General features: G+C 50.0%; 1 protein-coding gene across 3 annotated transcripts in view; it reads left to right on the forward strand.

The window, feature by feature from the left end:
* Positions 1-26,829, forward strand: part of LOC125757998 (endothelin-converting enzyme-like 1) — a 211,976-nt gene that overhangs the window by 93,004 nt on the left and 92,143 nt on the right. For 2 of the 3 annotated variants that reach the window (XM_049414394.1, XM_049414396.1), the window contains exon 4: positions 22,244-22,327. The exons of the other annotated variant lie outside the window; for it this stretch is intronic. In XM_049414394.1, coding sequence (XP_049270351.1) covers positions 22,244-22,327 — 84 coding nt within the window. The remainder of the gene's footprint in view (positions 1-22,243; positions 22,328-26,829) is intronic. 3 annotated transcript variants of the gene reach the window in all.

Raw genomic sequence — 26,829 nt, forward strand, 5'->3', positions numbered from 1 at the left:
AGAAGACAGCGAGCAATCATTACTGCAGTCGCTGCGTGCATGCGCCGAGTTACGTACTGATTCATGTAGTCGAAACGAACGAAAGCGACGTAGAAAGCGAGACAGCGCTGGCAGCTATCCACGCTTGCCGCCTTTATATCTCGTGCGACATGCCCGAGAACCGACACAGTTTCACACGTGAATCGCGTGCCTTGGTGTTGTCTGCACTGTTGTGGCAGACCACGACACAGCAATACTTCGGACCTCGCTTGCGATTCCGCGGGGTCGCTTCTGCCAACATGGAAATGGAGCTTCGCACAGCAAGCCTCTCGGTTCAGCGTGCCAAGCTGTCGGCATAGCGCCCCAGTTCCCCGTACCGACCGAGAAACGCGCGCGCGCGTGCTCCCGCTCCCGACTAACAGGCTGAGTTGGCTGCGCTTGCACCAAGTTGTGCCAGAGCTTCTGTCCAGAGCCGCAGCGCGGCGCTGTCGTCGCGCCGTAAACTTCAGCCTTGGGTTCCCTATTGGGCGCGAGGACATACCGTGGCGCCGCCATGCGGACGCGTCCGTGTGACGTGCAAGGTTGGATTGCTGCGCCAGCCCTCTCCCGCTCAGCCCGCAACCGCTTTCGCGTCTTTTTAAATGCGTATGCGTTTCTTAGTCGGGGCATGTCAGGCGTCTGTCGGTGTCCGCGCGCCGGCAGGTGTTATCTCTCCGCTCTCACTCCCTCTCCCATAGCAACAGCTGCGGGCGCGCGCGCTTATCCTCGCCCCTAGCAACCGGAGCAGGTGGTGCGGGCGGAGTAGCGGAGAGTGAGTGGATAGGAGGAGCGCGCTCTGGCGTGTGAGGGCGCTCGCATCGCGGGAGCTCGGCGGAGCTCTCGCGATGCGATGGCCGCCAGGTACAATGACAACACAAACAGGTGCTGATGATGATGATGATGATGAAATGAACTTTATTTGGTCCTGGAGAACCCCGATCAGACAACCCCCGAAGGGGGGTCCGCCGCAGTTGCTGGCCGCGCCCACGCCGGTACTGGAAGACCGTGGCCCTCCGCCCGTTCGCAGGCCTCCTGGACTGCCGACAGCGGGACTGAGAGCTCGTTGCTTTTAAGAGCCCTCTCCCAGTCCTCTTCTGTGCTGAACTTTGCGCTAAGTAACGCCGCCAGTCCTCTTTTGTGCTGAACTTTGCGCTAAGTAACGCCGGGCACTGCCAGAGCATATGAGCGAGTGTGCAATTATCCGCGCCACAGCTAGGACATCCTGGATTTATGCCTTCAGCAAAGTGGCTAAACGTGCTGCGAGACGGGAAGGAACCTGCCTGCAGCATCCGGAGAACCGACGACTGCGGCCTAGTAAGCTTGGAATGCGGGAGGAGGTATCGCCGCCTTGACAGTTGATAGTGCGAAGTAACTTCGTTGAAGGTGCCAAGTGGATCCCTGAAGCTCTCCGTGAAGCCGCCTCCGGACCCGCCCGCACCGCCGCGGCACGTGATTTCTCGCGCACGGTTATGGGCAAGTTCGTTGACGTTGGGAACTGTCGGATGAACCCCTGAGCCCATGTGGGCCGGGAACCAGGTAATTGTGTGAAAGCCTCCTACAGCCCTCGAACTGAGAATAGCGGCAGCCTCTCTTGAGACCACACCCGAAGCGAAGGCCCGGAGGGCAGCCCTAGAGTCGGTGAATATCTCAGGACGCGAAGGGTCCTTCATAGTGTCACGTGGTCGTGACGTCGACGAAGACAGCAGACGGCGTTTGCAGATTGAAACTGTTTATTTGGCCGAACTTGTGGCCGGGGAAATGAGAACTAGAACTACAGCAATACACGCTGTACAATGATAGCGGCGAACAGGGCGTCGTCCGTCGATCAACTGACAAGCAGTCAAGCGCGTCGGCTTTTATACAGGCGCTATCGAACTTTCCAGCGATATCGCTGTTGGCGGCGTTATCTCTCGACAAAGCTGGAACATTCTCGTGCGGCGCGCAATCTTAACAGATTGTTCCAAAACAATCGCGAAGCTTCCTACACATCACGGCGAGGCCTGCGCAGCGCGTTGCCCACAGTATTTGTGGGTGAAGCTTACACTCATGAAATATAAGACTCGCGGCAATGCCCCCCTCTGAAAAAGCATCGTCCCGATGCTTAAAAACAGAACATGGATACATGCAATACTAAAGAAAACTAATAAAGAAAGCAAACATTAGAGTCCTCAGGTGCGCTAACGAGCATAGTACGGTTTAAGGCGCACCACCTGCACGACCTCGGGTCGAGCTCGGCGCCTCTTTGAGTTCAAGGTCATGCCTTTTGGTCTTTGCTCGGCACCTGCGACGTTCCAGCGTGTCATGGACACCGTACTGGCCGGATTGAAGTGGCAGACGTGCCTTGTGTATTTGGACGACGTCGTCGTGTTTTCCTCGACCTTCGACGAGCATCTCCGGCGGCTTGAGGCAGTACTTCAAGCAATCAAGGCCTCTGGACTGACCCTGAAGCCAGAAAAGTGCAGATTCGCGTATGACGAGCTCTTGTTTCTGGGTCATGTGATCAGCAAGTCTGGAGTGCGCCCAGACCCGCGGAAAACAGCTGCCATCGCCGACTTTGCGCCACCCACCGACAAGAAGGCCGTGCGCCGATTTCTCGGCTTATGTGCCTATTACCGACGCTTCGTCAAAAACTTTTCACGGATCGCCGAACCACTGACGCTTCTAACGAAGAATAACGTGGAATTCAGGTGGGAAACGGCGCAAGTGCAAGCCTTTCAAGAACTTAAACGACGCCTGCAGACGCCACCCATACTTGCGCATTTCGACGATTGCGCCGATACGGAAATACACACCGACGCAAGCAGCGTAGGACTCGGTGCCGTCCTTGTGCAAAAGACTGACGGGCTTGAAAGGGTTATCAGTTATGCTAGCCGGTCACTATCCAATGCAGAAGCAAACTATTCCACAACAGAAAAGGAATGCCTTGCCATTCTCTGGGCTACGTCAAAGTTTCGGCCCTACCTCTATGGCAGGCCCTTCAAAGTTGTCAGTGATCATCACGCCTTATGTTGGCTAGCTAACTTGAATGACCCTTCAGGTCGTCTCGCACGATGGAGTCTGAGGCTTCAAGAATTCGATATTACCGTCGTGTACAAGTCTGGACGAAAACACTCTGACGCCGACTGCCTGTCTCGTGCCCCTGTCGACGCGCCACCGCAAGACGACGACGATGACTGCTTCCTCGGAACTATAAGTGCCGACGACTTCGCCGAAAGGCAACGGGCCGACGCGGCACTGGGGGCCCTTATTGAGTACCTCGAGTGCAAGACCGCCGTGGTTCCGAAGGTATTCAAGCGAGGACTGCCGTCGTTTTTCTTACGGAACGGCGTTCTCCTGAAGAAGAACTTCTCGCCACTTCGAACCGACTACCTTCTCGTCGTGCCCTCATCATTGCGACCAGAAGTCCTTCAGGCCCTACACGACGACCCGACGGCTGGACACCTCGGTGTTTCCCGAACGCTCGCCAGAGTACAGGAAAAATACTACTGGCCACGCCTTGCTGCCGACGTCGCCCACTACGTTAGGACTTGCCGAGATTGCCAGCGACGGAAGACACCGCCGACTAGGCCAGCGGGACTTCTGCAGCCAATCGATCCACCTCACCGGCCGTTCCAGCAAATCGGGATGGACCTACTGGGGCCGTTCCCGACGTCGACTTCCGGCAACAAGTGGATCGTCGTAGCGACTGACTACCTGACCCGCTACGCCGAGACAAAGGCCTTGCCCAAAGGGAGTGCCGCCGAGGTAGCCAAGTTCTTCGTGGAGAACATCGTCTTGCGTCATGGTGCCCCAGAGGTCCTCATCACAGACAGAGGTACCGCCTTTACTGCGGACTTAACTCAGGCGATCTTGAAGTACAGCGAGACGAGCCACCGCCGCACCACCGCCTACCACCCGCAGACCAATGGCCTCACCGAGCGTCTAAATAAGACCATCGCCACATGCTCGCCATGTACGTCGACGTTGAGCACAAGACGTGGGACGCCGTCCTTCCGTATGTGACCTTCGCTTACAACACGGCCGTCCAAGAAACGACGCAGATGACGCCGTACAAGTTGGTCTACGGAAGGAGCCCGGCGACGACGCTCGACGCCATGTTACCCAAAGTCACCGACGAAGAAAATGTCGACGCCGCCGCTTACTTACAACGTGCCGAAGAAGCTCGACAGCTGGCCCGCCTGCGCATCAAGACCCAGCAGCACACCGACAGCCGCCGCTACAATCTTCGACGACGCTTCGTCGAGTACCAGCCCGGCGACCGTGTCTGGGTCTGGACGCCAATACGACGACGCGGACTGAGCGAGACGCTTCTTCGACGATACTTCGGACCGTATAGGGTACTTCGACGTCTCGGCGTACTCGACTACGAGGTTGTCCCCGACAGCATCACGAACTCCCAGAGGCGCCGAGCTCGACCCGAGGTCGTGCATGTGGTGCGCCTTAAACCGTACTATGCTCGTTAGCGCACCTGAGGACTCTAATGTTTGCTTTCTTTATTAGTTTTCTTTAGTATTGCATGTATCCATGTTCTGTTTTTAAGCATCGGGACGATGCTTTTTCAGAGGGGGGCATTGCCGCGAGTCTTATATTTCATGAGTGTAAGCTTCACCCACAAATACTGTGGGCAACGCGCTGCGCAGGCCTCGCCGTGATGTGTAGGAAGCTTCGCGATTGTTTTGGAACAATCTGTTAAGATTGCGCGCCGCACGAGAATGTTCCAGCTTTGTCGAGAGATAACGCCGCCAACAGCGATATCGCTGGAAAGTTCGATAGCGCCTGTATAAAAGCCGACGCGCTTGACTGCTTGTAAGTTGATCGACGGACGACGCCCTGTTCGCCGCTATCATTGTACAGCGTGTATTGCTGTAGTTCTAGTTCTCATTTTCTCGGCCACAAGTTCGGCCAAATAAACAGTTTCAATCTGCAAACGCCGTCTGCTGTCTTCGTCGACCGCTGGATCCGGACCGCTGGAGGCCATCTGATAACGCCGATTGGTGTCTGCACGGCACGAGTCACCATCAATAACCGGACTTATCCTGCGAGCTTTGTAATTCTACAAAACTGCTCCAGGGATGTGATACTGGGAATGGACTTCCTAAGTGACCACGGCGCCGTCATCGACCTGAGGTCTGAGTCGATAACACTGAACTCAGACAAAGCGCTCCCGCCCCACGCGATGCCAGGCAACCATGCATTGAATGTGATAGAAGAGCAGGTGACCATTCCGCCGCGCTCCAGCGTCATTATTTCCGTCGGCACCGAAAAACCTGCGAACCTTGAAGGCGTCATCGAGGGCGATCAGCACCTACTCCTGAACCGTCAAATTTGCGTCGCACGAGGTATAGCCGAGCTGCGTGACGGTAAAGCAAAAGTAGTGCTGACAAACTTCAGCCACGAATATAGGCACCTAAACTTCGGTACGACGGTTGCCTACATCGACGAATGTGTAGCCGCCAACGATGCTTTCGCCCTCTTCGATGCTGCCGAACCTGCTTCGACGAATAGAGGTCCCGAACCGGATTTTGACGTCAACCCAAGCCTTCCGAAGGCCAAACAAGACCAGCTCAAAACCCTGCTCTTGCAATACAAGGACTGTTTCTCGTCGTCATCGCGGGTCCGACAAACGCCCCTTGCGAAGCACCGCATTATAACAGAAGAAAATTCTCGACCACTCCGTCAGAGCCCATACAGAGTTTCTACTCGAGAGCGCGACGCGATAAAGAAACAAGTCGACGAGATGCTATGCGACAACATCATCCAGCCGTCCAAGAGTCCGTGGGCGTCACCCGTGGTGTTAGTGAAGAAGGATGGGACACTGCGCTTTTGCGTTGATTACCGGCGCCTGAACAAAATCACGAAGAAGGACGTGTACCCCCTCCCACGAATAGACGACACCCTGGATCGACTTCACAACGCGACGCACTTTTCGTCGATGGACCTCAAGACCGGCTACTGGCAAATCGAAGTCGACGAGAGAGACCGAGAAAAGACTGCCTTTATAACACCCGACGGCCTCTTTGAGTTCAAGGTCATGCCTTTCGGTCTTTGCTCGGCACCTGCGACGTTCCAGCGTGTCATGGACACCGTACTGGCCGGATTGAAGTGGCAGACGTGCCTTGTGTATTTGGACGACGTCGTCGTGTTTTCCTCGACCTTCGACGAGCATCTCCGGCGGCTTGAGGCAGTACTTCAAGCAATCAAGGCCTCTGGACTGACCCTGAAGCCAGAAAAGTGCAGATTCGCGTATGACGAGCTCTTGTTTCTGGGTCATGTGATCAGCAAGTCTGTAGTGCGCCCAGACCCGCGGAAAACAGCTGCCATCGCCGACTTTGCGCCACCCACCGACAAGAAGGCCGTGCGCCGATTTCTCGGCTTATGTGCCTATTACCGACGCTTCGTCAAAAACTTTTCACGGATCGCCGAACCACTGACGCTTCTCACGAAGAATAACGTGGAATTCCGGTGGGAAACGGCGCAAGTGCAAGCCTTTCAAGAACCTAAACTACGCCTGCAAACGCCGACTGCTGTCTTCGTCGACGTCACGACCACGTGACATCTGAGCAGGTAGCTATCGCTACCTGCTCTGCTACGGAGGCAGACACCTTCCTAACGGAAGCTGAGTTTAGTACGCGATTGCGATGATCAACAACCACGGCCGCAAAGCTGTCCGAGCGGCCATATACTGCGCCGCATCGATTAATGTGTAAATAATTGGTTACGGTACAAATCCTCGTCTCGTCATTAATTTACGCCAATAAAATTACTACGCCGTGTACTCTCGGCGCAAGAAATGCATTCGCATTTCCTCACGATTCCCTTCAGGGAGGTGGGGGCATTATTATTATTATTATTATTATTATTATTATTATTATTATTATTATTATTATTATTATTATTATTATTATTATTATTATTATTGCTGTACTTCACTTCGACGACATTTGTAAAATACTGCTGTGGATTCGTCAGTGACTGTACGAAATGCGAAAAAACTGCTCGGAAAAAAAATATTACGTTCCTCAAACTGATTGACACCATGCACCTTGACTGCCGGCGTCGTCTGCTACGGCCACCGATAGGAAGCCGCGGGGCCGAGCGCGCTGCTTTTGCAAAAGGTGAAGAAGCATTTTGTGTCTAAACTAAGCATCTAATGGGCTTTAGCGTGTGCTTGAGGCAAAGAAACATATTTTCGCTGCAAGAAATTCGTGAAACGTGAACACCGCGTAACCTCATTCAGTGTGGGTTCGCATCTAAAGACGGCCGGGTCGCGGTTGACAGGAGAAAGAAATTGCATGGGCACATTTGCATTCCTGTTTAGTACACATAGTCCTATAGTATAAAGCACGACGCGAGCGGTTTGTCCGCTTTGTGGGAAGCATGCTTACTGCTGCATGCAGCCGCAACCTTTCTCAAGTTATTGGAGGCAAACTCACAAGAGCTATCTGCACGTGCGTGCCTCATTCAAGGTTGTAGCTAGATAACATTTCACATAAGCACGTGTTTGTCTGCCGCAAGATTTTAATATTTATCTATTGCTCCGAATTGCGCGAATTTTCTACGGTTTTCACACGGTGCATATTCGATCGCTATCGAGCAACATCGGGACGAAAACTTTCTACGATTTACTCCGTTCTGCAGTTGGCACGAAGGGGCCGATCGCGATCGAAAAATACGGTCCCCATAGGGCTCAATTGCGAAGGTAAATGCATCGTGTACCACCGGGCCGCATTACTTTGCGCATTTGAATGCACTAGAATGCTGCAAGGGGTGGCTTACTATGGCCTACATGTCAATTTTATGCTTATGAAGCGCCAAAAACACGGGATGAAGCAGAGACACACGCAGGAGAAGCGTTTGTCCTGTGTGTATCTCTGCTTCGTCTCCGTTTTTTTTTTTTTCGCGCTTCATAAGCATGAACTGATTCCAACTAAATCAGTTTGCTGCGTTCGCAATTTTATGTTTCAGTAAAAATACCAATGTCCAGCATTCACAACTTCATTGATAAGCAGTACGACACTACGCGGCTGCTGTTACAAGGTGAATCACTGCTTGAGGCCCGAGTACTTGAATTTAGTTGCACGTATACGGGCCTCAAGCTTAATTTCTACCCCATGGAGGTGCTAGAAATTTCCGGAGCTCTCCACTACGGCGTCCCTCATAGTCATATCGCGGTTTTGGGACGTGCAACCCCAACAATTATATAAGGTGAATCAGTGTTTGAAGCTGGCCATGTTGTCGCCTGTAGCGCAACTTAAAAAAAAGTCACACTGGATGGTCTCATTCCACAGACATCCTCTATAAGCAAGGAACCCCACGAGCTGGAAATAATAATAAAGGAATGTCAAGTGGTATCACGTTCTTGCAAATCAGGGTAGCAGTGAAAGCTCACACTATAGGCCACTGTAGGCTCGCACTGTGGCACGGAGCAGTGTAATGTACCATGCCGCCGATAACTTTGATTGCACTTTCCCACACTGTGTAGTCTATAGGTGTCCGCAAACATGAAGTGGGGGCAAAACAACGCTGTACAAAGCGGAAAACGCCAGAACTCGCGGCTAAAAGCAACGCGTTCAACCGCCCGCTTCCCTTCGCCGGAGCAACGTGAGATCACGTGATCCAACCCTGCACGTCACAACGATCGCAGCGCCCGCGTCTCCAGTGGTGGGCCTCGTGCCCAATAGGCATAGAGTTTCATACAATACTTACTAGAGGGAACTCTGGCACTAGTGTCTATGGGAGCTGCAACGCATGGCGCTTCAGCCAGCATGGGAATGATGGGTAGTACACGGATTTGTCTGAACTTCGTTCTTTCGGCTTCGTTTGGTTCCGCGTCGCCTGCATCCGCTTTGTCGCAAAACGAAGTTCAGCAAAAGTCGTCAGTTCCACTTCATCACTTTAACTTTTTAGGCTCACCAATTCAAATCTGGTCACGAAGTTCACAACGATCCATTCTTTTATCCGAAAGAAAAGCAAAACACAGCAGTAAACAAAGCGACAAGTGCGTTCGAAGCCCGCAAGTACGAAGACTAGGCAAATCCGTGTACTACCCATCATTCCCATAGTGGCTGAACGGTTGCAGCGCCAGAGTCCCCTCTAGTTAATTTTAGGAAACTGTATGCCTATAGGCACAGTTTCTCCCATGCAGTGCCGGTGGCAGACTTCTGTTCGGCGTAATAAAACATTAAACATTCGCAGCGTACGTGTAAACTTACATGGGCTCCATGATAACACCGCAACACACCGATCTTTTAATATGAACCCGCCGGATGTTTAACGCCCTTTCAGTCAGCGAATTCGAATTATCAGCTGGTACTCTATCGTGTCGGCCGAACCAGCGTTAGTAATGCTGGGGCACAAGACCGTAAAATGCACTTATGCACACACAAACATAGAAGCGGCACTTAACGCAGGAACGCCGGCGAAGCAGTGAGGCGCCCCGCCGATGCCGGCTTCTTGCCGACAACGTCGCTAGGCCTTTACGAGGAGCACGGCTATGAGTTAGACCGCTGGCGATCACGTCTCTTGTACAATTTTAGTCGTCGTTATATTACATACAAAAGAAAAATAGATGTCCGCTGTCCGGGGCGTCTTACGGAGTGATGTAGATATATGTATACCTACAACGACGAGACGGCGCGCAGGCACGGTTCTTTCACCGTGCTCGCAAGTCGCTCGCTTTACACCGCCGGCCGCACCTTGATTCGTATCGGTGCTCGCCTTCATGCTAGATGTTTGACAGCAGTTGTCGCATGGAGATAAAGACACAGATTGAACTGTACTCTATTCCAGAAGACATTATTCTCTATGAAACAAATTCTACGCAACGTTTCTTTCACCTGCACCGGCAACGAACTCGCACCGGCTGCCGGACGACTTGGTGCCGATGACGTAGCGAAGCCTACTTCGTATCGCTTCTTAGTTGTAGCCGGTGAGTCTGCGGGAATACAACCGCTGACGAACAGCTTACTTTTGTTAGCGCGGCCAGTGTTCTTCGTAGTTCTTCCTGATTCGGCACATTGAAGCGAGTTATCCGCGGTGTCCGGGCTCGAAGGCTCGCACTTGCTGGGTCCGGCAGCTCGATAGGGAAGAAACGTGGGTGAGCGCGCTCGCTCGCTGTGTGCGCCGGCGCGAGTTGAACTTGACTCTCATAACTGCTTCTGTTTGTGTTAACAGTGCTTCGCTTTCACTCTGGCGTGTAACCCATATAACTCGTGATGGTGCTAGCCGACAGGGCCGAGAAGTGCAGCGCGGCAGCATATGCGATCGGCGCGCAGTTACACCCCCCGTTGGTCCCCTTCTTGCTGGTCGTTTGCGCACGACACGCACTGACTCGCATTTACAACATGTCGGACGAACCGTTCATTCATTGGTTTAACGACTGCAGTTAGTCTAATTTTGCTCAGTTCCAGCTTAGAGTGTACTGCACGTGATACTCTCTGATAGCTCGATTTTGTGAGCAAGACGCATTATTGTAAGACTGCTCGTGAAACAAAAAATACGTTCCGCGAAATTGCCCGCAAAGCGTACTCTAATTATTACGCTATGCATGTTGAAATGATGGGTTTTCAAAAAACATCCTGCGCAACTTGTAATAGGCGGCAACAAAACATCGTTTCACTCTTTCGCGAGCTGCACTGCAATTACGACTCACGGCGATGCGTACTACAGCGAGGATGTTTTTTTACAAATGTATAACAGCGTGCGTTCCTGACATTGTTGCTTCTGCAGCCTGCAGCAAGGTGTTCTTGATGTTCGAAAAAAACTGCGAAAATGTCCAGGCTAGAAAATAACGCGAAACACGCTCTCCGACGGGCGCTTCGGGAGTTTCGTGCTTGCTCTGTGTAGCGTCTGCTGGCATGGCAGCCCGGGCATGTTGTTTCGCCGCGTGTGCGATGGATGGCGCGACGCGCGACACAAATATGGCGCTACGCTTGGAATTCGCTGTGTTCTGGTCTATAAGGGCGCGGTCGGGAGTGCTGGCGTGCGCGCCATCTCGGCAGACATCAGCAAACATCTGCATTACCCTTCTACGCGCTGTGATCTCACACCTTCGTGTTGTGACCACTGATACGATAAACTGAACGAAAACCGCTTACTTCCCGGTAGCGGCCGTATTGCAATACACCAGCGTTTTATAGGGTTACGAAAGAGCTGACGAAAAAAAGTCACAGTTTCACCGCAAGGGCGAAGCAATGAATGCGATAGCAACAAATTGTAGTGTTGCACGAAGTGAGGCATGCAGCGAACTGTTTTGCATCCGATCTCGCGTAACTACAAAACGTTGGTGTAGAGAATATGGCCGCTCCAGGGAGAGATGCTCCCCGCATAGTTACTTCGCGTTGAGAGCGCAGCACTTAGAAGGGTAGACGAGCCACCCGCTGTGACGGCTTTCGAGATAGCGCGCGCGCCAGCGATCGCCACCGCGTCCTTAGATTCAAAGTTCAAAGCTGCTCCTCACGTGACGCGACACTTCTCCCCCCCCCCCCCTCGCGTCTTCGCGTCTTTTAAGGCTCGTTAAAGACGGGCGGGGCATTTCCTGTCTGCTTCGACCGCAGGCCTTCTGAGCGGGGTGATGTTATCGCATGCACCCTCCGAGCGATGGGCCGTCTTGTATGAACTCTGCTTCGGCCGCGTTCGTCGCCCCTGCTCGCGCGCTTTTACGCGCGGTACAACATACAATGCGCTGGGGGATCTTATCAATTTGGACTTCATACCGGAAGGACATGACGGCGACGGCGACAACAAAAACCCGTCGAGACTGTCCATATAATTGCTATCGCAATAAAACGCCAGGCCTAGCTGCGCGGAATGCGCAGCACGGTCACACCGAAAGCTGGAAGAGCGGCATTTCTAGAGCCCGTTATAAACTCTCTTGGGGCAAGTAGACTGGCAACGTACCCACTACGCCACAATTAATAGTTTTTGTGAAGTTGAGAAGTACCCACTACGCCATTCGTCATTCTGCGGAGAGACGAGGTACCATCTTAATTATGTGCACTTTGTTGATGCGACAGTTGATGTAGAAGAATTATGGCTGAGCCTTTTGTAATGGGTTGGAAGCTTTAAAGGGATCGACAACTGCCCAGAACATGAAATGAGATGACTGCACTTTGTCCGTCGCTTTGACTCAAACCAACCCTGTTTATCTCGTGAGAGGTGGACTTATATTTTTATTTCTTCAATGAAAGTCGCGAAAAATGACCTTTCGCGCCTCTGGCGGCAAAATCATAAACGGTCCGATGAAGCCGGCCACTGACCATTGATTGGTTATGCGTTCGATTACTTTTCTGTTAGTACTGAAATATTGTTCATTTCTTTATATTAAAAGACATTGCTCCATAAAAATGTACATATAGGCCTGCGTTAGTTGTATGCGACAAAGTGGCGCTGCCTTCGCTTGGCGTAATGATCCCATGCCGGGACAAGCCATCCATGACATAGGCGTAGGCAACCTTGGGCGCAGGCGCACACAACGCTGTACAAATACCGAGAAGGTGTATAAAGCCACATCATCTCATTGTAACAGCTTGCTATTTTCAAAAATGGTTGGAAAGCTCAAAATAAAGGTGGTTAAGCATAGCTACAGTAACTCCTGCGAAAGCGGAACAACGACAGCTTTCTCAAGGGCTAGCGGCATCGCTATCAATTCTCAGCGTTCCCGGAGCAAGCCTTCATGCGTGTTTGGAGCCTTTGAGATCGAAAAATACTGCTTATAAAATAACTATACTCGGCGACAACTTTTCTTGGCACTGAAGCGAAAGCTACGGGGGCGGAGCGTCTGCACATGTACTGCTACGCGAAGTAGTCCGGTTTGGCGCGCGTCTCGTAACGCCGTGGAGTGTGATGGCTAGCGTTGCACTTCGATGCAAACGCTGCTTAGCGTCTAAGGTACGGGTAAAAGGCGCGACCTTTTCACGCACGCAAAAACGCAAAATGACAAGGTGTAAAGTAAAAGAAATGCAGATATCTCGCTTGTGTGCGCTGCGTTCCGTCACAAAAAGCTACATGTAGAAAATGAAGGAGCATTTTATATATCTCACGCAGAAAATACGGACGCAATTGTGGGACTACATTCATTAGCGGTAGGATACGTGCATTGTGGCTCTGTAGCCTTCGCTTCAATGCCAAGAAAAGTTGTCCGCGAGTATAAGTGCTTAAAGGATAAACCACTGCAGCTACAAATGCTACGGAGGGTAAGCTTCCTGTCGAGCCGTAAAAAACTGGGTCGAGAAAAATCAGTTGACGGTCCCTTTAAACGACTGACCAGTTGCGCAATTCACATTGTATGACGCCCGGCCGTTATTTCACTGTCCCACCACGCTTTATAACATACGCTAACGTGAGGAAGGGAGAAAGAGAGGGAATTAACTTTATTGAGACCCTGAGTAAATGGATCCTTGCCAAGGAGCCTTATGGGCTTCCTTGGCAACCAATACAAGTGTGCTTTCGAGGAACCCACTACGCTATACATCATAATTTTTCTGAAGTAGGGAAGCATTCACTATGCAATTTTTCGTCATTCTGCGAAGAACCGTGGTACCCGCTAAACACCTGTAAGGCATTATGTGCACTTTGTTGATGCTGTGGCTGATGTCGATGAAGAATTATCGCAGAGGCCTTTGTAATGGGTTGGAAGCACTCAACAACCCACTCGTTGCGCAATTTGCATTGTGTGACGCCCGGTTACAGAATTCGCGTTTGTGTGACGCTTGGTTGTTATTTTACTCTTCTACCACGCTACATTACATATGTTAATGTGGTTGCTGCCCGACATGAAGCCTTATAGTGTCTTTTTGCGAAGCAGTATCAAGTACCGGCATGGCTCTGATGTAGAAAACTGGCCTCCCACGCAGAGGGCCCTGGTTCGAACCTCGTTCCATCCTGGATATTTTTTAAATGCGAAGCATTTCTTAGCGAACCCCAGGCACTTTGGGCGTTTCTATCTACGTATCTATCTATCTATCTATCTATCTATCTATCTATCTATCTATCTATCTATCTATCTATCTATCTAGCCGCCTACGTCTGGGTGCTCTCCTGGTCGTCTCCATAACTTGTAATATACCAAAATTGGCATAGCAGGGGATTAGTGTATGGCGAACACGAGTCACTGGTCATGACATGAATAACGCAAAATACCTGTCGCGTACGTCATGAAACCCTTTCTCTCAATCACGTGTGGCACATACCCGCTTACCAGAGTTCATGTTATGCGGGTATGTGCCACAGGTGATACAAAGTCTCAACCAACACAGTAACCGCGAACACACACATTGACACGCAAGGAAAGTGATAATAATAATAGTTGGGGTTTTATGTCTCAAAACCACGATGTGATTATGTGAGACGTCGTAGCGAAGGGTTCCGGAATTGTGACCATCTGGTATTCTTTAACGCGCACCGAGATCGTACAGTACACGGGTATCTAGCATTTTGCTTCCATCGAAATGCGACCGCCACGGCCAGGATCGAACCCGCGACCTTTCCGTCAGCAGCCGAGCACCGTAACCGCTACACCACGGCAGCGGACGCTAGGAAAGTGAAGAAGCTGTGACAGAACGCCCCTGGAAGACGCTCAACTACCATGCACTCGTCGATTACGCAAAAATCGGGGTCAATGCTTCCTACAATAAATCTGAGGAGAGAACCAGGTCTCTCATCATTACCGGTGACTTCAACATGGATTTATCAAGACCCAACAACGCCTGGTCTTTATACTGCGTGGACTCGAATGTGGATGCGGCTCGAATGTGGACAGGGCATCGAAAGACCTCGCTGCCACGTCCAGGACAGGAGGCGTCATAGATCATTTCATCGTAAGAGGCATCCAGGATTTCCACCAGCTGCACTATACCTCGCACTTCACTACACTTAGACCCCTCATAGCTGCGATCACGAACGGATCCGATAACAAGTCCGGTCCAGCCTCTCGTGCTCACTAATCACGGTGATGATGACCTTGTCCAAGAGCTGTCAAGAACCCCTCTTACACATACACACAGGTTTGTGAAATGTGCGTGCGTTTTCCGTCATTCATAACTGACTAGTATAAGCAAAACAACTGTAACGCAACTGTAACAACTGCAACGTACGTGCAATGCGCCTGCGCGTGCCACTCGGCTGCGTACCACATATCTAAGGAAACTTTCCTAAATGAAGCTTAGTTGCGAGTAACGCCTGTCCTGTGCGTCTCTGTCCCTTCTTTGTCCTGTTCGGATTCGCTCTATCCAGTATTGAAGAATACAAGCACTACACATCAGCTTACCGCGTCTGGTGTTGGTAACACCCATGTTGCTGTTGGCATCGTTACGGAACTGTAAACAACTGGTTATATAATACATATGCGACTCAACATATGAGTGTGCGTATACCACTTCCACATTTCTCTAGCGTCATTCCGTAACGTTTCGCTCAATGTGAAAAATTACGCCAGAGTCACCATCCCGCGCACGCTTCGCATAACATGGATTCTCACGGTACGTGGGATCTGCCGAATTTTTCTTATTTTGTTTTTTTTTATTTCGCGCGATAGTGGTTACGGACACCGGCGGCGGCGGCGGCGGACAACTACGGTGCCAAAAACAGCCCTTGTTGTGATCGCATAACAACTTTCGCTGTAAAAGTGATTAGCGCACCCAGGATTTCTCTCAGGGGGGACTTGAAATTCTGACAAAATTACAGGAGTGCAGTGGGGGGGAGGCAAGCACATTGCATAATATGCCATTTCCTTGCTTCAGCTGGAGTAATGCAACAACAAATAAAATACCAAATAATAATAATAATAATATTAATAATAACATGAGTTATGATATGATTATTCAGCGTTTTACAGAAAGGTTTTGATATAACTTTACAAGGCCAAAAAACCGTTCGGTGGAGCAGTACACGTAGAAAATGAACGTAGTTATCAACGAAGTTGCTTAAGCAGATGCTTATTTTTGGTAATCTTGCAGTTTCATGTAGTGGTAAGAGTTCTGACATGTCGGCTGACTGGCGGTCGCGCAATGATGTTTAAAATTTTATTACTATGGTTGCGCATGCAAATGGGACGCAAGAAAGGCACACGAATACACCCAGCGTCGTGTGTGCGTTTTCGTGTGCGTTTCTTGTGTCCGTGTATTTGCACTACCACTGTAATAAGACAATGCCATACGAATAATCCCGCATGCATGGCAACTTTAGCTCTTAAAAAACTGTGCAGCTGATAATTTTTTATGCGATAATTTTCTTGGAGTCTCGCCAAACTGTAAATTTTAAAGCGCACCGTAAATATTGCTTATAAACTACATAGTATTGATTATAAAAAGCATATACAGTTCAATGCAGCACACGTACAGTACAGTTCTCAGATCACGGATAAACTGCATTATAGCCACACTTACGGACTTTCCAGCGTAGATACCCAAGTCACTCGGGCACATATAGGTTCGGCGATTGAACCATCCTTAGTAAAAATTGACTGGCCAATGGACGCATGAGATGACGATATCTGATGAGTCACCGGTCCCTCTATGGCCGTAATAAGCATTCCAGTGTTGTTGCTGCTGCGTCGCTTAAATATGAACACGAAATCTTTTTTGGGTAGTAGGTGAGGACTAGCGCTTCAGCGAGAGGGTTTCGGCGAGGTAGGTCACTGTCGACGCAGATTCACGCAGCAAACACAGCAGCAAGTTCTAGCAAGCAAACTGAACGTGCGCATGTGTGCACATCAAACTTTGTAGTTTCCGCCCTATGTACAGTACGGTCCACTTTTAAAGGGAACACTCCAATGAGCACCTTTCATTTTTCTAGCCCTCTAACAGGAAGTGTACAGAGAAACATTGTTCATACACTGCACGAGCCTGTCAGGAAGAGGCAGAATTGTCAAGCACCAGTAGTTTTATGCAAATCTAAGCCACTATGTTCTTGCAAGAGAGCGAAATCCAAACATGCCCTGCACGCAAGTGTTCCCTTCAACAGTGGACCCGTCTGTACATGCAACAAAGAAGTGCTAAAAAGAGTGGGCAAGAGACGTTTACTGAAAAAAAGAAAAGCAAACGTGCCGCCCCGACAGACCTTCCGCACTTTCCTAAGGTTCTTTTTTCTTGCCAGAAAAACATTTACTCATTCTGCCACTGCTTCTTGCTCCTCCCATCTTCGCAACGTATGGACTCCGCATGGCATGCTTGGGGTCCGTGCGATGCTGCGACAATGGCTGGCGACGCGCACACTAGTGCTCCAGAGCTTGCTCAAAACTAATATCGTCGTGTGCTCGTGCTATGCAGCCTCCGCGCGGTCGCTTTGATGAACGAGCCGCTTTCGTGCGGGCCTTTCTTCTCGCCGCACTGACACGTCTCGTTCGTCCGCTGTCGACGAGGTTCAGAAAAAAATGCGCGACCACTGCTTTGCAGCTATTAAGCGACAGACGGTATCATTCACTAGCAGCCCCGAAGAAAATAGAAAACACGTGCTTCGAAGCTTCGCGGATGGATCAGATGCCGCCGACGCCTTCTTATCTTGAAAACTTGAGTGAGCAATGTCCCGACGTTTCACAAACCATACGGTTCCTTCCTCGGATTTTCAGGAAGGGACACACATGAAGAGGGCTTCTTTTCTTGTTCGGCTGGTATGAAAGGGTGCTTAAGGCGGTGCTGGTCGGCAAAGGAACAGAGGAGTGCAAGGGCTTGACCGGAAGGCATGAGTTGAACAGTGAAGGGGGTGGGGAGCTTTTTAGACGTGTCGACGTGTCGAAGAGGCAGCACGCAGACACCCTCTAGACCGGTGTTGGGTACGCAGATGCCTCTCTCTCTCTCTCTCTTTCTTTCTTTCCTCTTTTTTGTGCTGTACACAAGGGGTAGGTTGCCTTGAGCGCGGTTCACGTTGTTTGGGGTCGTTTGCATAGGCCAGGATTCATTTCCGGTAGTTGGTTTCAACTGCGAGGACTGTAGTTTCAGGAAAAATGATTCGGCGGTCTGCGTCTATGGGGTTGCGATCTCTTGCAAAATTAGGGACGTCGTTCCCGTCTTTCTTTCAGGTTCTCGGTTCAGCTGGCGTCGCAGCCAGCGCGAGCAATTTTGTAGACATTGCCTTGAATTTTCTCTTTCGGCGGCCGGTCCTTGGGAGCGATGGTTTCGCTCACGCCTCGGATAGTAGAGACATGCATTTCTGTGGTGGTGCTGATTGAAAGGGGGGGGGGAGGGGTCGTTGCTGGATTTATCAGCTTGCGTCATGTTGTTGGAAGTAAACTGCTTTCTGAATAAAAGACTTTCCGTAGCCGTTCTTGGTGAGTTTCTGTAATATATCTTATGTTTTTCTTTTGTTTTTTCACATTGCGTGCTGCAGTGTGTTCCGACTCTTCGCATTAATGTCTAAGACCAATGTCTTCCGGATTTTTTTGGGGTCTGAAGAACCCTGAAGATATCCACTTGTGTAGGTGTTTTTGTAAAGTTTTATTTTCAGGCTACGAGAACATCCAAACACTGCCGAGAGTCATGTTTCAAGGACGAACTGAATTCTCGTTCGATGAAATTTATGAGAGAGAAAAATTATGACGTAGGAATTCTCTTGACGATCGAAAAACAGTCGTTGAGACGTATCTGAGAAAGATATTTTGTTGCGGGTAAAGTGAACTGAGGTCTCGTCCCTCGATGTGTTCTAATATTTGCCATGGCATGCTGTAGGTAGTAATCAAAGGGGCAACAAAAAATAAAAAGGGGGCTAGACTGACAACCCGTGAAAGCATATTTTTTCTTGGAAACCTGCTTCCCTGTAAGTGAACGCAGAGCCATAGAGCACGCGGTTTACGTTCTTTCAGTTTAGGAGTAGATGAGTGAATACAACACATTTCTAGAGCCAGTCAGGAAAAGTCCACCTCCAGACACCTCTGGATATGAAACGAACTTTGGACTCCCGGTCAGGACAGCGGAGCAGTTACGGGGGAGGGGGGGGGGGTCGGCCTCAGGAAGGGGGGGCGACCTACCCCCCCCCCCCTTCGGTGCTCCACTGGCAAGCCATAGTTCGCATAACATTACGACATATTTCTACCGCGTTTACAGCTTCGCTTTTTTGTTGAACCAGACCTTTTTTTTTTTCGAAATTCAAGGGTCAAATTTCTCTCCCCACCACCAACTCTGAAATTTAACCCCAGCGGCGGCGGCGCGCCGGTGTTTCATCCTCCGGCGGCGGAGGCGCGCCGCCGCTGGCGAGTTTGGGACTGGCGCACAGGTCTACCTAAACTGCGCATATAACAATAGCGGAGGGAGAAACTCGCCGGTACGGTGAGGCAGCGCTGAACAAGGTCTAATCGGTGTTCACCAATATGGCCGACTCGCCCCGAGCAGTGACGTCAAGTTACGTGGCTGCAAGCCATGTATAGTCCCACTCATAGGGCGGAGTGCGGCTCGTGACGTTGTTGACCTATAGTCGGTGACAAGCTAAGAATAAAAAGTAAACTGTACCGCTGTCCATTTGTATTATGCGCGTCCAACTACGGCCGATCTTTACATTGACGTAACGGTTAAGACGAACCAATGAAAAATGCAACATGGTGCCGTTCGCGACGAGAGGCGAGGTACCGCTGCCCCGAGACCGAAATCCGTCATTTCGAATTTCCTGCGGTGTTTGTTTCTTCCAGAAGAACCTCTTTCCTAATGTTATTCGCACGTACCCAGCATCGTCTCGCCAGTCGTCATCCGATGCAGTAGAAGCTTGTGACTGTGCCGCGTTTGAAGTGCACCGAAGCGGCATCAGCTCGAAGTGTTTTACAACGCTTTAGCGCGTTCCGTCGTTTCGGCAGCGTCAAGTTGCAACACGGCGTGTGTTCCCTCCATCGCTCGGATACATCAAGCATGTCGCCTGAGGGTCACCACATCGGCGATTGTCTTCGCGTTCATTCGTGTGCAGTGAGGTGAAAGTGAAGTCGGAATGTGCGCGTCTGTGTTCGATTTACCGCCCGCAAAAGCCATGGCATTATGTGCGCGTGTGTGTGTTGCTTGGAGCTCGCGACATGGGAATCTTGGTGATCTATTGTGATATGCGCCGTGCTGTGCGCCTATATAAGCGACGTATGTGCGGACGGAGCGTGAGAGAAATAGAGCGACCAACGTAGCCCGTTAGCGCAACACATTGCGAAAGTAAACAAACCAGGTGTGGAGAATATGCAGTGGTGTGTGTATTATACGAAGATAATTGTGGTCATCTGATGCGTTTGTGATTATGTGACGTGTGCCTATTGGCGCAGTTGCGTCGTATCAACGGAATTTAGTTCCACCAACCCAGAATGACGTGCTAGGTTGAAGTGCCCGTCGCGTATCGCGCTCGATGCACGAACGCCTTGCAATGAGAAACGCCGTGCGAGGTAATCGTTGTCTACAAACCGTGAAATGACGATCTCGCTGTGACACGTCGATTGCATAGATCGTGATCGTAACTGAAGTGACGCCGCTAAAACTATTATTGAGTGAAAAAAAAAAGCATTTGTTTTTAATGGCGTTGCATCATACTTCAAGATATCATACTTGGAATCCTTGTTTTTGTCTAACGTGCGTTTTTAGCATTTCGCGTGTATTGTGTTCATGTATTACGCAGTGATCATTTGTTTATATTAAACTCGTGAAGCTTACAGTGCATAGACCCTTTTTTTAAGCGCTTATCCCTTCTTGTGAAGCCTCACTCCCTCACTATGCTTCACGAACAAATGAGGAGGGGGGAGCCGGACAGCTGGGGCTTGACAATGTACGAAAGGAATGCACTTACTGATTGTGTCCACCGAGGTTATCTATGTGGACATCTATATGTTTTCCTTTTTTTTTTTCTTCGAGGATGCACGTGCTTTTTCTATGTCCGAGTGTATATTTGTTGTCTTTTGGCTCCGAATTTTTTCATTTCTACATTTTTTCCTATTTATTCTTTTTGTCGTTCTACCTGCATGGACGATGATGCTATAAAAGCGCATCGAAGCCTCGTAAATTTTCATTTGATAAAGATCGGTCTCCGATCGAAACGTTGACAAATAAACTCTTTTGAGAAGCGTGTATCCTTTTCCTATTTGCCTTACGGCAACCGATGACAGCCTCTTCACAATCTACGTATAGATATATATGTACCTTCGCACAGATACACACATATATAGAAGGTAGGGGCCCCCCTTCTAGCAAAAGTGGGCCACCCTGCTGTAATTCCCACTGGGGTGACGCAGTTATGTAATAAATAAATAATAAATTAACTAAAAACTTGAACGTTCAAGGGCTTAAGGGGTAATGGCAGTGCCAGTGCAAGTTGTCGAAGCGAGAAACAATCCCACGTAAAGCTTTCAGTCAATGTCAATTTAGCCGCGTTCACCTCGGCGTGAACGGCAACGCACGCAATGGCCCCCACAGTTAAACGCCATGTGTGCAACACGCTTTTATTTCGTTGAAACAAGACGTCAAATGAAGCCTTGGCGTCTTCCTCAAACACGATGACAAGCACGGCGACTAGAGACGCAAGTGCGGTATTTGCGGCAACACAAGAGTCGAAATTCACAAAGGTAATCTCAGACCACTTCGTCATACTTCGCTTTGAGTCACAGTTGCCATAGTTACAGCAGACAGTGAAGAAAACTGGCGGCGAGAGTTTCGCAAGAAAATTACAAACGACCTTATTACATGTGATTAATGTCCCTGTTTTATTGTGTGAAACCGTAAAATAACGATTCGTTTATTTTAAGTTTTATGTTAAATCTGGCACTCTTTGTTTTAATACCATATTAGGTGCTGCTCAGAAACATCGCCTTTGAGATGTACATTACTTCTTCGTATAGACTCCGAGATGAACGCGGCGGGGGGTGCGATTTAAACAACGCATATATTGTTATGCTGACGCTGAACTCCGTGCCTTCACAATTTATTTTATCTAGCTGTGCTTTCTTTATTTCAATATCAGTGCAGTATTGCAAAATAAGGTTTATATGAGTAAAAATTATTGCCATTGTTTAGGAACTACTTCGTTTGTAGCGCGGAGGCATGCAAAATATGAGCAATGCGGCCTCGTGGGCGGAGCTTATATTTATTCTTAGGTTGTCACCGACTATAGATTGGCGGCGGGCTCATATTCGCCCACCTCTGAAGAGAGACTTGTATCTGACTATAGGGTGAAAGTAGTTAGAATGGCCAATGGTTGCATCTTATCAAACGACAGTGGCGCACTAGGCAGCTTGCCGGACACCCTTCAAACAGTGTCGCTTGTCTGTTCAACGAATGGCACGCAGGTCGGCGCCAGCAGCGTGGCGTCCTCGCAGATGCTCAGCCGAGAGCTCGTCATCGGCTCGACCGCTCTGCCGGCGGCTTTCAAGGTCCGTATCCGACGCGCCCGAGGTTGCTGCTGCCCGGCCACATTCTGCTGGAGTGTCATGTAGCAACCATAGGTCAAATGCAGAGTGTTTTATACATACCTAGAACAAAGAATTAAAAAAAAGACAAGTGGTTAACTACAACTGCAGGATGAAACCGACGATATATGGTTTGCCGTCATGTGGTGCTCGTTAGTGTATTTGTTATATCGCGCTTACTAAATTAACTAAGATCAATTATGCAAATTAATATTCCCTTTAGGGCCAACTGCGTTTCGTTACATTGTAGGGGGAAGTCCCCCTTTTTGTGGCAATGTACGTGCTGCGTGGGGATTTTTGCCGGCGTTTAAAGACAGCCCGAGATATATGAAATAAAACCGCGTGACTGCGCCCGCACACATTACGAGCGAAACAACCGCGCGCGGACCGTCGACCTATCAGGCATGACGGCGCGTTCTTGCCGTGTGCAAGCGGCCCTCAAAAATGCACTGGGAAGCCCGCGGACGTTCATTTCATCACGGTCCGCGCGCACGGTTGTTTCTCCCGAAGGACGGCCGAGAGCGCTGCAGTACGGTGTCCGGCTCTGGAGTGAAGCCGAAAAGAGAAAAGCTGTGGCTCCGAATAAAAGCAGTAGAGAGAAATCTAGCTAATGCGGCACGGACAGGGTCAATAAATAAGGGAGACGAGTAAGCGTATACCTAAAGAGGCAGGAGTTTTCACAAGAGCAGCATTGTTGCCGCTTGGTAAGCGAGAGATCATGTGACGTCATAGATCTTGACGGCATCTAATAGGATCCACCTAGTAGGATCGGTAAAAAAAAAGCAGTCAGTTTCGTCGCAAGAACCAAGCAACGAATGCGATCGCAACAAATTGCGATGCTATACCAAGTCAGGCAACTTCTTCCCATCTGGCGTAACTCGGCCGAGCCGCTTCAGCGAACTTGGTGCTGTCAGAGGCTTCAGTGCAAAGCAAGCAAGTGCTGAGAGCGCAGCACGTGCAAGGGCCGTCTGCTGATATACCTGTCGACAAAGCGCGAGCCCGTTTGATAGCAATATGACCGAAACACAGAGAAAACATTGTTAAAGCCGTGACGTCACGCTGACATTCATGTGCGGCGCTTTTTGGCGCAAACTGTAATAGTTGAGCTTTTACTTTCATTTTCCCTTGTGCTGATATACCTGCGATGGGGAAATTAAAGGCGGCAAAGTTTCCAAAGGTAATTTATAAGTCTAAACTGATTGTTTCACTTTAGTTTCCCTTTAAAGGCACAACATAAGCAAAACGAAGAAAGCAATTCGAAGCGAGCTCTTGAACAAAATAAGTCACCCGGTCTTATGCCTAGGACGAGCGTTCTTCTTCCTTTTCCTCTCGGTTGATCCCCACCGTCCGAAGGCTTTCCGCGCCCAACGTGGTTTCGCACTGCCTCCGGGATCGGAGGAATTAAAAGCTTTTTACCCCCCACCCCACGTGTAGGGTAGCCAACCGAGCCTTTCTTGGTTAACCTCCCTGCCTTTCGTTTCTCTCTCTGCGCCTCACGTGCTTTTGCAGTGCCTCCGGCCGGGCCCACCGTTGACTATGCGACGATGTCATCACGTGACGTCATCGTCTACGAACGTCATAGTTACGTCACGACGACATCTCAAAATTTGACATGTGACGTCGTCATAAGACGGTGATTTTTTTGTATCTCTCGAGTTGACGCCGACGGTCATTCCTCGCTTTCGGTGGGGCTTAAAAAGGAAGAAATCACAGGAGCTTTCCTACGCAAGCTCAATGTTGCTCTCCCTAGCACGAATGCATTGTGTCTCTCGGTGGGGCAGGACATAGAGAAAAGAAGTAATGCCCTGGAAATCTGTTTCAGAAAAATACCAGGAAGAGAGTCGCAAGGTGGGTCGACCATTAGAAGCAGTTGGTTGCAACGCCAACTGGACAGAGGGACAAACGAAGGCACGCGTCTTCTTCGTGCCCTTCCTTTGATCGAGCCGCGAGGAAGAGCCTTCCGTGTGTTTCCATTGGTTTTGGGCAGGGGCGTAGCCAAGGGGGGGGTTGGGGGGGTTCAAACCCCCCCCGAAATTTTTCAGTTTTGCTTGCGTATATATACACGCACACATACAAACGCACGCACGGACATACATAAAGTACGGTTGAACCCCCCCCGAAAAAAATTTCTGGCTACGCCCCTGGTTTTGGGAGATGATTAAAGATGCCCCATGGAGCAACAATGAGCCAGAACTCGTGAACGAATGGATCGTCACTAATGCCAACAAATTTGGAAGACAGCAGAATGGCTGGAGCACATCTCTCTTTACCCTACTGCACACAGCACGCTCCAACTATTCGCAACTCCAAAAAGCGCTGCTTGTTCTGGCAACGCGTTCAAATAACCAATCATGGCTACGATATTTGCGGTGGCACTCTCGCTACATTTTCTCTCAGAGCTGCGTTCAAGATTGTGAATTGTAGCGTTGAACTTTAAGAGGGTGTGGGTTTCAGCTTGTTGATAGGGAGCACTGAACTACCAACAATGCTTTTTATTTGTGCGAACACGAATAAATAGGCTCTTCACATGAGAGGAGGGGGAGTGGTATTCAAGAAACGCATGCGCCCTACCCTATACAACGCGTGAAGTTAACGGTGCAGATAGCTAATCTCTTTGTTAACGCTATCGAAGGTGAACCGACACATGCTGACCCGACGTTATGCATTTCGAAGGCTTCATAGATTTTTCGGGCTCGGGAATCTCAGTAACTGCGAACGATGCGCGTATGCTGGAAATCGGGGCTACACCCGACCCTAGCGCAATGAATTGCCAAGTTGCAGCCCATCTTCGCTCCAAGATTGCTGGCGTGTTCTCGTAGGCGGTCATTCACACACCGGCCTGTCTGACCGATGCACACAGGACGACGGGATCTCGTACACCATTCCTGTTTTGCAGGGAACAAAGCGAGTTGCACGTTTCTTCTGGCACGCGGGTTTCTCAGAACTTGCCGCATTCACTCGCTCGCAGAGGGAGCTTAGTTTTATAGGAACCGAGTAAACCACTCTTACTCGCACATCCGCTTTTTTGACCCGGTGGGATACGCATTGCAGGTAGGGGATGACGGAAACTTTGGCCTTGTCACCTTGCGGTGGGGCTTCTTTTTTTGCGACCTAGATTCGCGTAGGACCACTTCTGCCAGTCCTGTCAGAAACTTGTTCTGGAAAGCCAGGCCTTGTCAACCTATCCACTTGAAGGGCGAAACTTGAAGCGACATCATGGGTACAGGAACGGCCTAGGGCATTCCTCATGGCGATCAAGGGGATGGCGCGTTTAACGAGCTTCGAATGATGAGATGGAAATGGCAGTAGGTTCTTCTTCGATCGCGGGGTATAAATCCAGCAGGTATGCCTGTCATCCAGGTGAATCGTGAGGTCAAGGAAGCGTAGTGTTTTGCCTTCAGGCAGCTCCTTAATGAAGGAAAGTCCAGGGAAGTTTGTGTAGAAGCTGCTGTAAACCTTGTCTGCCGTGATGCTGGCTTCGTCAGACTTCGCGTGGAATAAAACAAGGAACTCATCAACAAGGCGAAAACTCTTCACCCACCGGATCGTTTTTAGGCTCCCCTCCAAGCGTCTGTCGTACTTTGCCAAGAACAAGTCGCTGAGTATGGGGGCAATGCAGGACACTATGCACACGCCCTCTTTTTGCACATAGTACCACCCTTCCTGTCTTACGACCGTGTTGCTGAGGTAAAAGAATTCAAGTTCTAAAAACCTGGAAACACTGGTGCCGACGGCATTTTGAAAACGTACTGGACCGTGCTTCTCGATCTCTTCTTTCAAGGTATCAGCGAGAGCGGCCTGAGGTAACGAGTAATAAAGGTCTTTGATGTCCATGGAGAATGCTTGCATTCCTTGAGGGCGTGACTGCTGCAGAAACTTTGGCACTTCGGAGGGTCTTCGAATAATGAACGGGTCTTTGACTTCTAACAACGAAAGACCCATATGCAGGTACTGACCTAAGCTTCGATGCCATGTGCCAACTTCAGAGACAATCACTCGAAAAGGGTGACCCTCTTCTAGGTCGCAAAGAAGAGAAGTCCCACCGCAAGATGACAAGGCCAAAGTTTCCGTCATCCCCTACCTGCATGGTGTATCCCACGGGGTGAAAAAAAATTTGCAGTGGCTTAGCTCGGCTATGCCAGGATATACGTAGCGTTAGCAAAGGTTCAGCTGATTATTCTGAGCATTCCAGATTTCCGCAGCACGTTTAGCTTTCCGCAGCACGTTTAGCGTTCCTCTGTTCATTCTTCTTACGCTGAAGCGCTAATTGCCAGGCAACTACAGCGGGATCCGATGACATAAGCTTCTCGGCTCTTCTGCGCCGTTGAGCAGCATTCGCGCTCTCCTTCTCCATGGCGTTACCCACCTGCAAACGCCAGTCAGAGGCGCTATCAAGCGGCACCAGCGCACTGTCAGACGGCGACTGCACAGCGAAGGCGTATACACCATCTCCCGCTAAAGGGGAC

Source organism: Rhipicephalus sanguineus, chromosome 4 (assembly GCF_013339695.2).
Source record: "Rhipicephalus sanguineus isolate Rsan-2018 chromosome 4, BIME_Rsan_1.4, whole genome shotgun sequence".
Taxonomy (NCBI): domain Eukaryota; kingdom Metazoa; phylum Arthropoda; class Arachnida; order Ixodida; family Ixodidae; genus Rhipicephalus; species Rhipicephalus sanguineus.